At 41.4% G+C, this 13,473-nt stretch overlaps 1 protein-coding gene across 2 annotated transcripts in view; it reads right to left on the bottom strand.

Annotated features, from left to right (window-relative positions):
* SRPX (sushi repeat containing protein X-linked) overlaps window positions 1-13,473 on the bottom strand; it is a 111,116-nt gene that overhangs the window by 54,605 nt on the left and 43,038 nt on the right. The window contains exon 2 of one of the 2 annotated variants that reach the window (XM_072744568.1): window positions 4,799-4,858. The exons of the other annotated variant lie outside the window; for it this stretch is intronic. Within the exon in view, the coding sequence (XP_072600669.1) occupies window positions 4,799-4,858 (60 nt within the window). The remainder of the gene's footprint in view (window positions 1-4,798; window positions 4,859-13,473) is intronic. 2 annotated transcript variants of the gene reach the window in all.

A 13,473-nucleotide genomic window follows, 5' to 3' on the forward strand; every position in this document is an offset into this window, starting at 1 on the left:
GTCGATGGGGAGCAGAGCCAGAGCTCCCCAAGGCCGCCGGGAACAGGCTCCCCAGCGCCGAGAACAGGAGGCCCCTCCTACGGCTGCCGGCCCCTGCCGCCGCCCAGGCACCTGGGCCGTCCGTGAGCGGGGGGCGTGCGCCATCATGTGGCCAAGGAGGAGGACAGACACCTTGTTGGACTTTCCCAGGAGTTTTCTGAGGACGTGTTTCTGACTGCTTCTCAGCCATGAAGACCAAGTCATGTCCAGGGCTTGTGCACAGACTCTTTTTTTTTTTTTTTACTTTTGTGCTTTCACAACTCCTTTGGCTAATACTTTCATCATATAATGTTTTTGCAGACAGCTGCCACCTGGGTCCTAAGATCAGGACTCAAGCAACTATTCCCTGGATTTTCAGGGTATAAGTCATGTCCTGTGGGCTTGGCCTAGAGCTGATTAAGTTCAACCATGTGGACGCAGGCCTGCGGGAGCTTGCCTCGGGCCTACGGGCCTTCCCTGAGCAAAGTTTCCTTCCCCTGGCCTTTACACACACTGCATGTGCTAACAGTTTTAAATGAGAACAATCTGAACCCTGAAGTGAAGTACAATACAACTTTACATGTCTCCATTATTTTCTTCTAAGTATAAAAGGATTCTTGGGGCAGCTCGGGTGGCTCAGTGGTTTAGTGCCACCTTCAGCCCAGGGCCTGATCCTGGAGACCCGGGATTGAGTCCCACATCGGGCTCCCTGCAGGGAGCCTGCTTCTCCCTCTCTCTCTCTCTCTCTCTCTCTCTCTCTCTCTTTCTGTGTGTGTGTGTGTGTGTGTGTGTGTCTCACGAATAAATAAATAAAATCTTTTAAAAAAAAAAAGGATTCTCGAGCTGATTTTAAATGTGTTGGTTCTTTCTTTGGCGGTGGCTCCAGGTAAGCCATGAAACTGGGAGATTTCCAGACCACAGGTAAATGAGACGCCCTTGGGGTGTGTTTGCTTAGCAGACTAAGCTGTGGATATTTCTTCTATCATCAAAAGATCTTAAGATAAATTCTGGAAGAATCCACAGATGCCTACCACTCAAACAAAACTGAGATTTGAAACCTACTGGCTTCTGTGACTACTAGAAGTGAGGTGTATTTCTCTTTCTATCTCTTTTCTTTCTTTTCCAAATGTAATAGGAAAGATCACCTCCAAGGAAACTCCAAAATATACCTGTTGTTTTCAATCTCAGAGAAGCACTTTTTATAGTTTATCAGAGGACTTCATGGTATTCTTAAAAATCTTAAAAATTCTTAAAATTCTTAAAAATCACGTGTTATTTTACCTCTTTATCTGTATCATCTTCCCACCCCTCCTCAATGCCTTCCCCATTGCCTCATTCCTCTTACTTTCCCTGCGTGTTTTGTTCTCCTTCTAGACTGCAAGGTTTCTGTGCTCCCCATCACCAGCCTCTCCTCTTGCTGACTGGGTCCCCCTTACTGCCTCTCTCTCTCGAGAGAGAAAGTGAGTCCCCACCAGGGGTTGGGGAAGAGTGGCAAAGGAGGAGTGAATTCAGGTGACACAGAGAGAGAGAGAGGAGGAAAATGCACTGAGCTAGTGGAGTATGGTGCACGCAATATGGGGCAGAGGCAAGAGCCCCAGGAGGCATCCATTCCAACATTGTCATCTCCTAGCAACTCTGGACAACTCACTACATTTTTCAGGGAAGCAGATTCCTCATCTATAAGAGACAGGAGTGGATTAAGTTATTTTCAAAGTCCCATCTAACTTTGAAGCTGTAGGATTCATACCCTTATTCCTTTCCGACTTCCCACCCATGCCTGCCTCCTCACTCCCTCTTCTGACTGCTGACTGGGTAGTCTCTCCTAACCAACTCCCATGACCCTTTCAGCCAAAGGCAAATCCTTTGTGCGTTCTGGGTCCCGATCACAACTCCACTGATGTAAAAATGGGAAAAGTGTCCCAATTCTCAACCTGTTTTTCACTCAAATATCGAAAACACCCACATCCTCCAGCTTCTGGACTTTTTTTCAGGAGGGACACGATTCTTGAGGAAGCTAAAATGAAGCAGCATACCTTCACTTTAGCACACGTGTTACGGCTGGCTTTTCCACAAATGTACCCCAGGACTAATATTTAAGGCTGGCGTATCCAGTAGAGAATGACCTGAGGATACATATATCACAAATTCCTATATTTCTATATTCCTATAGTATTTTTCAATGCAATTAGATTATGCCCCATATTCTGAGTCCTCAAATCCTCCTAGAAGGGCTGGCTGCATATCCAAAAGCTGTGCTGTTGTCAACACGTAGGGAAAATAATCTTGTTTTCATTTATTTGCAAAAGGAATTTCTTTCATATTACTTTCCAAGACAAATATATGGAAGATATTTTGACAGTTTAACAGCTCTTCAGTAACAATAATTAAAATGGTAGTGAGTGACTTGAATCTGAAATGCACGAAAGTGCCATGAGTTGAAGTGAATGGGCAAAACACTTAACACAGGTTTAGTGAAAAACATATCTTATGCTGCTTCAATTAAGACAGGGTTTATTTCAGGAGAAATCTAAATTGATTATTCAGCAAAGCTTTTTCAGCCCCCTAGGCTAAAGTGGTAAGCATCCCAGTTAACTGGGAGTTCCTGGGATAGACAGTGTCTTACAGCAGATCCGTGAGGAGCTACTAGCAAACTCTGGACATTCAGTTAAATGTCTGGATTTGGGGCACCTGGGTGGCTCAGTGGCTGAGCATCTGCCTTTGTCTCAGGTCATGATCCTGGGGTCCTGGGATTGAGTCCCTCATTGGGCTCCCTGCAGGGAGCCTCTTCTCCCTCTGCCTGTCTCTGCCTCTCTCTGTGTCTCTCATGAATAAAGTAATAAAATCTTTTAAAAAGAATAAAATGTCTGGATTTCAGACCGAAATGCAATGTCAGCTAGCTGTGTGACTCTGGGCAAGTCACCTACCCTCTCTAATCTCTGTTTCCATCTCTGAATAAGGAATAACATTTAGCCCTGCACGCCTTCCCCCTTCCCTCAGTGTGTGACTATACAGTGGCATTCCACAAAAGAGAATCAAAAGCAATGCTTGCCACATTCTGGGGTCACAGTAAATTCCATTTCACTTCCTTCTTTTCTTTACTTTAACTCAAAAACACTTATTGAGTATGTGCTCTGTGCCAGACACTGTGCAGGGACCTGAGGACCTACAGCTGACCCCCTGGTTACCGATGGTTTGAGCTTAAAGTATTAAAACTTAAAAAACAACAGGGGTGCCTGGCTGGCTCAGTCGGTAGAGTGGGTGACTCTTGATCTCGGGGTTGTGAGTTCAAGCTCCTGGTTGGGTGTAGAGATTACTAAAACAAAAAAAAACAAACAAAAAAACCAAAAAACCCCAAAACAACAACAACAACAAAAAACTTAAGAAAACTGACAATAAAAACAATCTCCTAAGAATTTTTATTCTTAAAGCCATAGGACAGGCACATATCTTATCCATCTGGTCTACCTCCCACAATCACACTGCTGTGAGGTGAGCAGGAACACTGGGAACCATGAGCCGAGGACACTAGACAACTTTTACTGTACAGGTGAAGGGCCATATGTGCACATATGCATCTTAGGAAGCTTTTTCAACAAGTAACTCAAAGAAAAAAAAATTTTCAAACCCTCAAATAATTAAGGAAGTGTGAGGAATCAGAATACCTCCTTAACCCAAACATCTAATTAACAAGTTTGTCTTTTCCTTGATTGGTTGATTCCTGAGGCAATTACTATAGAAGTAATGGGTAGGAATGAGTATCTGCATTCACAAATCATAAGAAAATGTGGAACATGGTGGGAAACACACCTGGACATAGGCACCAGTCATTATGTTAGACTGTTCACTTCTGTGGAAAACAATTGAAGGACTCTCTGCAGCCAAAGGCTGGCCAGCACTACCCTGATTCTCCTACAGCTTACACATATCACAACAGACCAGGGCAGTGTCCTCTTGCTAGACTATGGGCAAATTTCCTGGGCAAAGTGCCACAACAGAACTTTATTAACCAATTTTTCTTCAAATTATTCCTCCACTGCAAAAGGAACCAGGATTCAGAGAGAAATCATCTAAATTTCCCTTCCCTTTTCCCAGGGCTGAGCTTCAGAGAAATGACTCACCAGTAGAAATATTTGTGGACATACTTACCTGAGCCTGCATAGAAGTTTCTTGATTAGGCTTTTTATACGTGGTAGGGGGGCGGATTGCTGGAAATGTGTAGAGATGGAGTTCTTTGTCATTAGATTAAAGTGTCATTGGGCAACACACTTTACTTAAACATTTCGGGAGCCAAGCTGGACTCAGGAAGAGCACAATGAAATGAGCTTATGAAAATCAAGTTTTCTCATTCTCCATTCATCTCAGTACATTAGCAGCACAGGGTCCAGATTTGACCTTGGGGGGTTTGTTCTGGACCATTCTAGCTGTAATGTATGAATCAGGCAGAAGTCATGGCTTGATTTTCACTTTCATCAGCTAGAGCTTGGCTTTGCAGAAGTAAGGACAGTAAAGAGACTCAAGAGAATAAAATGACCACTGGGGTGCTGAAGGTCAGCACTTCAGAAAATTCAACATGCTTTTTCTTTCTTTCATTTCTCTTCATTTTTTTTTTAAAAAAATGGGAATATAAGCTGATTAGTTTTTGAATATTTTTTTCTGGACAGGTAATTCGCACTTTAATGTGTTGGCTGGTCACTTTATTATAGTCTGCTCTTGCAGGGCAAAAAAGGAAAGTTCTCCTGGCATCAGCAGGTCCTCATTAGCACAGAAGCAAAGCATTCACCTTTATATCTAGTGTGTGAATACCCGACTTCATCGTCTTCTAGCGGTGAGTCTCCAGATCCTACAATAAAAAAAGAACAGAAACTGCAGCAAGAAAAGCCACCTGATATGGACGAATATTTCGAAGCGATGCTTTGGCACAGTCCATGCAAGAAGGGCAATTAGAACGCAGAGCCAAGAGTGAAAGCTTCTGTGGCCATTCATGAGGGGACAAGGGACCTCTCAGAGTGAACCTGGCTGGGCTGAGATTGCCAGAGCCAATCAAAATGAGCCTCCAACTGTTTTTGGAATCACCACGTGCCAACTGAAATTCTAGACTCAGGATAGAAAGTCAACTTCACTCTGAGAAGACGCCAATGTATATGAATCTCATGCCAGGGGAGACACAGTAAAATGTGTGTGACTCAGACATGGCCTATGGTTTCTCCGGCAGTTAAAGAAAACCCGGTAGAACTGAGTGAAAATCAGTCCATCTTGTGAAATGAATTTGGGTGGAGGATAAGGAGGCAAAGCAAATGTCTTATCTTAATGACCAAAGAAATACAAAGCTACTTTGGTATATTTGTAGGAAATGAGGGCTGGAATCAACAATCTGGATGTTTATTTCGAGCCTCACACCAAGGCATCGCTAAAGCAGAATTTCTTGATGAGTCTTGCTACTCTTGAAAACCACAGCCTCAGAGAGAAAATCTGCATTTAATTTTAAAATTTAAACTCATTTTGAAGTTGGAACTGAATCATTTTTAGAATATTAAGTATTGGATTCCAGTAAGTGGTAGATTCTTAATCTTTAAAGTGGTACCAGGGCCCAAACTTCAAAACCATAATCTTAAATTTACATATCTAGACTTCCTGGTTTGATCACTGACCATGGAGTTGGCACCATCTTGGTCACACATTTACCTACAGGGACGTGCAAGCATAACAGACAGGGACAATGATACTCTCTATTATGAGGCTTTTCAAATCCCCATACAGGATAAGAGAGAGTCAGTAACGGTCCTCACTGCACATGTATTCTGGACAAGAGGTAGAGTGGAAATTCAAGGTTGGAAGCTGATGAAGCCTGGACCATATCCATTTGAAAAAGGCCTCAATTTTCCCAACTAGAGAAGTTCTGTGTTCTGCTTTGCTCCAGGGTTCTTCACTTGGTCTCTAGCCACCACAACAGGTACAAAGTTACACAAACTGTTCTTTCCTCAATATCAAAAAGTGAACATGAAAACCAGTATTACTCTTCAGGAAAGCAATCTAGCAACATGAATCAAAAGCCTATGTTCAAACCCCTTTATCCAGGCATTCCACTTCTGGGAATCTATCCCAAGGAAAGGATATTAAATATAGGAAAAAATTTTACACACAAGGATTTCTTTCTGATGTCACTTAGAATAGCAGAAGACTATAAACAGACCAAACAGTCAATATTATGGTTAAATAAACCATAGGACATTCATTGGATTATAATGTAATATAGCCATTAAAAATGTTTATAAAAAGATACAACAGTGTGGGAAAAGCTTATAACACTAAGTGAGCAATGTGTTATAGCAAAATTACACAAATTGCGTGATTTACAACAATGTAAAACAATCAAGTTCAAAATAAACAATGCATAGAAGAGCTATGGTAATTGGATGTTTTTCTTCTTTCTCATTTAAATTCTCTACTATAAACATGTATTACTTTCACAATGGAAAATAAACTTTATTATGCATGTAACTCAAAGAAGCTTCATTTCCAAAATGCATTCTGAACATATCAGAAGCGGTTCAGAATCTGCTGTCCCTCCCCTCCCACCCTGCCCGTTTCTCTCCACATTCAGAGCTGAACTGGAGTGCTCTAACAGTTGTTGGATTCTTCAGCTCCATATGGCCTATCTCATATTGTCAAGAGATTCATCTTTTTTTCTTTTCTTTCTTTCTTTTTTTTAATTGGAGTTCAATTTGCCAACATATAGCATAACACCCAGTGCTCATCCCATCAAGTGCCCCCCTCAGTGCCCATCACCCAGTCACCCCCACCCCTTGCCCACCTCCCTTTCCACCACCCCTTGTTCGTTTCCCAGAGTTAGGAGTCTCTCATGTTTTGTCTCCCTAAGAGATTGATCTTATATTAAGAGTGCTTCCCTCTTCCCCCAAGTCATCCTGGCCTCCATACAATCTACCTACACGGTAAGAGGTTCTAGACCTATTCCTGGTTGGAAGCAAAGAAAACAACTGTCATAGGTTGGGTTCTTGGGGGAGTGGCTTTTGAGATGGAGTTCAGGGCATAGGAGGTTTATTAGTGATCAATCATCAACATCTGTGAAAGGGATAAGAAAGAAGCAGGTTTGGACAGAGGGAGAAGTTGAGCTTTGATGTCAGAGCAATGACAGTCTCTCAGGTTGGGCTGAAATGGCTGAGCCTTTATACCCCTGCCTCGATCAGCCACTGAATATGGCCCACGTTGGGAGGACACGAACATGGGCAAAGCACTCCGGACACAAAGGTGATCTCAGAAGGGGCTGAAAGCTGATGACTGGCTGAGACCAGCACTGCCTCCAGCTGAGACCACCTGTCCTTCCTTGAAGGGAGAGCTGGTCAGGCCATCTCTGTGACCCATCACAACACTCCCTCATTGACAAATAACTCAAGATGTGTAGTCACAAGGCAGGGGGATACTCTCCATAGAGAAGGGAAGGAACTTATTGGAGAGGTGGGTGCACTTGGGGTGCACAGCCCCATTCTGCTGGTACATTAGCATTCTAAGATACCTTCATCATATATTATTTATTATAGGGAAAACTTAACATCTGACCACAGGGGAATCAGCAAATAAGTTATCTTCTATCAACAATATATCCACTAATCAAGTTTGGAATAGGGAAATGTGTGTGAAATACAGCTTAGCAGAAAAGAAGATACTGTAAACTATACATGGAATGAAGTATAACACTGAATATATACATATATATATGTTATATATATATAAAACACTGAATATATATAGTATTATATATATTATATATATAGTATTATATATATATATTACTTATAATCCTAACTTGTAATACCATAAGGTAGGATTACTAATCAGTGGGGGTAAAGGTCAATAAATATGCTAGGATTAAATGGATATGCATACGAAGAAAAAAAAATAAGAGTCCTACCTCGCACCATACCAAAAAACCATTTCCAAAGCATTTATAGGCCTAAATTCGAAAGCCAAAACTTTGGGGAAAAATGCAGAATGTCTGCATGATCATGAGGTAGGGAAAGACTATTAAATTAAACGTACAAACCATAACCTATAAAGGAAAATATTGCTACACTTCACCACACTAAAATGTAAAACTTCTGTGCAATAAGAGACATATAAACAAAGTTTAAAGATGAATGCCAGACTGGGAGGAAATATTTGCAACACATATAATACAGAATTATTATCCAGGATATATAAAGGAAACAGTCCAATGGGGGAAAAATGGCAAATACGAACAAGTACTCCTGGATTTGAAGCAAATGCTGCAACACATTAATATGAAACAATCCTCAACCTCACTAGTAATCAGGACAATAGAGATCAAGATACCAATTCACACTCATCAGACTGCCACAACCTTCCCTGACAAGGATGTCGTGATACGGGAACTTTCAAGATCTGCCCGTGGAGTATAATTGGTACAACTAGGTGGAAGAGATCCTGTGCACTGCCTTTGAAACTACCCTTCAAAGCAGCCATCCCACTTTTAGAGATATTCCTCAGGGGCTCCTACATAATGCAAAAACAGCTGTGTGCTAGAATGCTCATTGCAGCACTGCCGGTAGTAAACACAACTGTATAAAACCATTACTGGAAATAAATGGTGGTGTGTTGAAATGATAGAAAGCTGTCAAAGTTCAAATCGGTGAACTCAATCTACATGAAACAAGGTGGAATCTCAAACACATGATGGACAGTGAACAAAAGCAAGTCACATGATAAATATAGCATGTGATATCAATTACATAACATCTTAAAATGCAAAAAAAATACTATTATGTTTTCCATAGATATGGAAACTATAAACTTACAATGGATTAGAAAAATATACATCAACTTCAGATTAGTGGTTTCCTCTGGGCAGGAAGGAAGGGGAAGAAACTCAGAAACTCATACACAGGGCCACTGATAATCTTATGTCTTAGCAGGAAAAAAAAAAAAGGTCTGAAGGAAATGTGGGAAAATGTGAATATCAGTTGAGTCTAGATGAATACTTTTTTTATACTTGAAATACTTCATTATTTGAAAAAGGAAAAGAGAAAGAGAGGAAAGGAGGGAGAAAAAGAAAGAAATGGGGAAGCTGTCTGGAAGAACATACCAGAAACTTCCATGCTCGAGTGGAACTCCTGGGTGAAAATTTCCCCTTTTCTATGCTTTTCAGGTTGTCTCCATTGAGCATGTCATTACTTTAAAATTTCTAACAAAAACATACTGAACAATCATTGAAGACTAGACCTGGTGGACTGTGGTATTTAATATTCCTGTTCATTCCACACTACTCCAAGTTTTCACATCCCAAAGCCTTGATAGACGTCTCGAAGGACTGCCGCATAAGCAAGTGCAGGACCAGCTGCCAGAAGCTGGGCTTCTATACTCTGGGTTTTGAGTTTTCCCCCACCTCCCCCTTCAGCTGCACACACATAACTCCCACAGTGAGCTTCCACCCTGCTCATTGCCTCTAGGGGTGTCAGGAGTAAACTCCGCGTGTTGTAGTAGTTCAAGTCAAGACCACAAGCTCTGAAACTCAAGTGTCATTTGAAAAGTGGTAGATGTTTGCCCAAAGAGAAGAAACTTCCAGGTCACATGGTGAGGAAATCTTTATAATGAGCCAGAAGGAGACGCAAGGAGGGTGTCCAATGACCACCCGAATGCAGCACTCTCCCTGGCAGAGGTAAAGCAACTATGCTCTCCTCTTCATTTGTTTCTCTGGAGAGCTTACTCAAACCCAAACCAAGCCTTCTCACTAGAGTTTTTACTTAAATTAGAGACTGCAAGGCAGACATTGCAGATTATCTCAATTCAGAATCCTGGCAGAGGTTGCCCTGGTTAGCAACTTGATTAGCAGCAGCCCCCATACATTGCTCTATCCACCTTCACTTAGATCCGAACCCACGAGTCTGTCTCTCCCTAGCACTGATCGGCCAACAGCTAATGGCCTTCTCGTGGTGTATGCCAGGGAAGAGAGGGCCCCCCAAAAGCAAGACGAATCTCGGTGTACCAAAAGCTGCTGACTGCCAGCCTGGCAGCCATTCTCCTCTTTTTTTCTTGCTTTAAAAGACCTCCAGGCCACGTTTGGCAGCAACATGCCCTTCCCCAGGAAATGAACGATGGTAAGTTTAAGTCACACATTGCCCTTTTGCCAATGTCTGTTGCAGGGATAGGCACGAAACCTGGGATTGGTCAATGACCAGTAAGAAGAAGCCTGATTTGGGGGGGATGGGGAACATGGGAAAGACTTTCTCCCTGATAAAAGAGAGAACTGCACAGGGAGAAAACGCTTCCTGCTTCGGAAGCTGTTGTGTAAGGATGAATGCCCAAAGCTACTGCAACCCTTTTGCAACTATGAGATAAGATGTTGGGACTTCTAAAAATGTTCAGCTAGGGATGGTACAGTGGAAGGATAACAAGAACCTGGGGTCTATGGTGACCTTACGGGGCCACTAAATCAACCTCAGACATCTTAGCTCCAGACTTCTTGTTAGGTCGACAATAAATGTCCTTTCAGTTTAAGCTTTGGGGAATAGCACTGTTTATCACTTGCAGCTGAATGCATCCAAACTGATACACAAATGAATGGGAAATGTGCTGCCTATTACTGACAGGGGATGAAAGAAGGGAAAAGAAAATACATGGACATCAGCCATCCCTCTCTGAAAGTGTCCAGTTTATCATCAGCCTAAACTCACACATCAACTTCTATAAAAAATAACGACCAGTCTACAAAACGGACATACTGAAGGATACGATAAGACCAAAGACTAACTTACATGCAGTAGATTTTACTTACTAAAGCTTAATGAGCAATAAAAGAGGTTCATTCATATTGGGGATGTTCCACTGGGTTACAATGAAAAGAAAGAAAAGAAGAAAAGGCAGGGGATGGCGGGAGGAGAGAGGAAGGTTCCCCAACACATTCTTCTTAATTTATGAAAGTCTATCCCTTTAGAATTCTGGTTAACTGAGGTTTTATTACGCCAACCATTAATCAGTCCTCATATGGTTCAGATTACCACTCTTTGGAAAGAATGCTTCAGTGCTTCTTCCACACAAATACAAATTCTACATTGGCTCAGAAATCAGAAACTCAGTGCCATGAAGGATTCTGTCCCTCAGCCATACCTGGAGCCAATTCCATTTATAATTCTGCTCTCCTTGCAGAAACTTCATCTAATTCAACAGATTTCCAAAGAAACAGCCACTCCTCTCCCCCAAAGTTCAAATAAGGGTCTTTCTGGTCTACTGAGACCCACCCTATCATTCTGAATGTCCACATATCACTGAGGCACCAAGTCACTCTTAAGAAATATTTGTTATATGTATTAGAATTACATCAGACATTTAGATTTTAGAAGGGTAGTGGAATGCTCTTTCCATCACCCTAAAAGATTTCTCATGGTGGATGAGGGGAAGCATTGAGACTAATAAAAATGGAGCCAATTTGCTAAAACTATGTATTTCGTTATTGATTGTGACACATGATCCAAATGGACAGATTTGCTGCTTCTGTGTTATATTTTTAGCCCAAAGGGCTGGGTTTAGTTTTTAGTTATTTTGAAGACAGCTCTGCATTCTTAATGTGTTGTAGGAAATTTTTTTCCCTTCATCATCATTATTCTAATTATTATCAAAAGTCATCATATTAAATAGCAAACTGCATCATCAATTTTATACTGAAAGTCAGCAGCAAAATAAAATTCCCTATTCCCTAAGAACAGCAGAGATTCTTAATCTGAGTGCCAGGCCTCCCAGAGGATCAATGGAAGGGCTTTGTGTGAGGAGTCCATGAACCCCTGTAATCAGACATGCCTTTTGGTACATGAATACACTTTTCTGGGGGAAAAGTTGCTAACTTTCAGTAGATTTTAATAAGAGTCTGCAATCTAAAAAGTATTAAGAACTATACAGTTGTATAGCATTATTTATTATAAAGTATGTTAAAACGTTTACTGAAGAAACATTGATATTTGACTCGTTTTGTATAGGAGAAGAGACAAATATATTTAAAACAGAGATAGTGATGCCTGGGTGGCTCAGTGCTTCAGCATCTGCCTTTGGCTCAGGGCATGATCCTCGGGTCTCAGGATGGAGTCCTGCATCAGGCATCCTGTGGGGAGCCTGCTTCTCCCTTTGCCTATGTCCCTGCCTCTGTGTCTCATGAACAAACAAATAAAAAATCTTTTAAAAAATAAAACAGAGAAAAATGCTTACCTTTATTATATTTTACTGTCTTTCCCCTAGATTTTGATGTCAAAGAAAAATTTCTGCAATGATGGAAATGTTTTATATCTGTGCTGTCCAAGAGGGTAGTCCCTAGCCATATGTGGTCATTAAGCACCTAAAATATATGGCTAGTACAACTGGGGAACAGCATGTTTTTATTTCATTTAATTTTAATTTTAACAGCCACATGTGGCTAGTAACTACCATATTAGACAGCATAGGTCTAGACTTAATTTAAAAAGAAAACTATGGTGATAAATTATGTCTCTAGCTCAGTGGTGAGAACCATGTTTAATATGCCTTATATACCTAGCATATGATTCAGAATTGGTAGTCACCAAATGTTGGAAGAAAAGAGAGAAATCCCCTTAAGTTTCTATGACACATAAATCATGTGTCCTTATGCTTATGTGTCTGGCATGGTTTACCCTACTCAGTATAGCTTCAGTACATAAATTTGAAATGTGACAATCCTGGAGAGACCTTGATGTTTAGAAAAAGGTATTTTTAAATTATATTTGTTTTATTTTATCTTTTGAGGGAGGGAAGTGCAGAGAAGGAGAGAGAGGATCTTAATCTCCACGCTGGGAATAGAGCCGATGCGGGGCTCAGTCTTATGATTCTGAGATCATGAGCTGAACTGAAATCAAGAGCCAGGCGCTTAACCGACTGAGCCACCCGGAGCCCCAGAAAAAAGGCATTTTGTACTATTGAAAGCCATAGGGTGTTTATTTGTGAGAGCCAGATAATTTAGTGCGAGCAAATGATTTGCCAAAGGGGTTACACTGCAGCCACAATTAAGTGTAAAGGACATTTGGGTGGCTTGTGAACAAAGATCAAATCCAGGGCATTGCCAGGAAAACACAGTCTAAAGATGAAGCCAAAGATATGACTGTCAAACCCTTCATTAAGTCAAGGTGGTGACTCAGAGCCCCTTCAATCATATAGTAGGCCCCTGGAAGATATTCAGGATTTGTCTCATAGATCCTCTCAACCAAACAAGAGGAAAGAGTTTGTAGCTATGAATTGTGTGGGTACGGCTTTTGTCTAGTGGAGTGAACTCCAAGAAGATTCACAGGTGACCCATGATGTCCTTAACGAGTTATATATGCAGAAATATCCCTGGCATGACTGATGGGACAGAACATTACAGAACGAGGGGAGGTCTTTGGGGTCCCAGAATTCTCCTGTCAGGAAGCAGGCTCACAGAACCAC

This window comes from Vulpes vulpes, chromosome X, assembly GCF_048418805.1.
Source record: "Vulpes vulpes isolate BD-2025 chromosome X, VulVul3, whole genome shotgun sequence".
NCBI classification, from domain to species: domain Eukaryota; kingdom Metazoa; phylum Chordata; class Mammalia; order Carnivora; family Canidae; genus Vulpes; species Vulpes vulpes.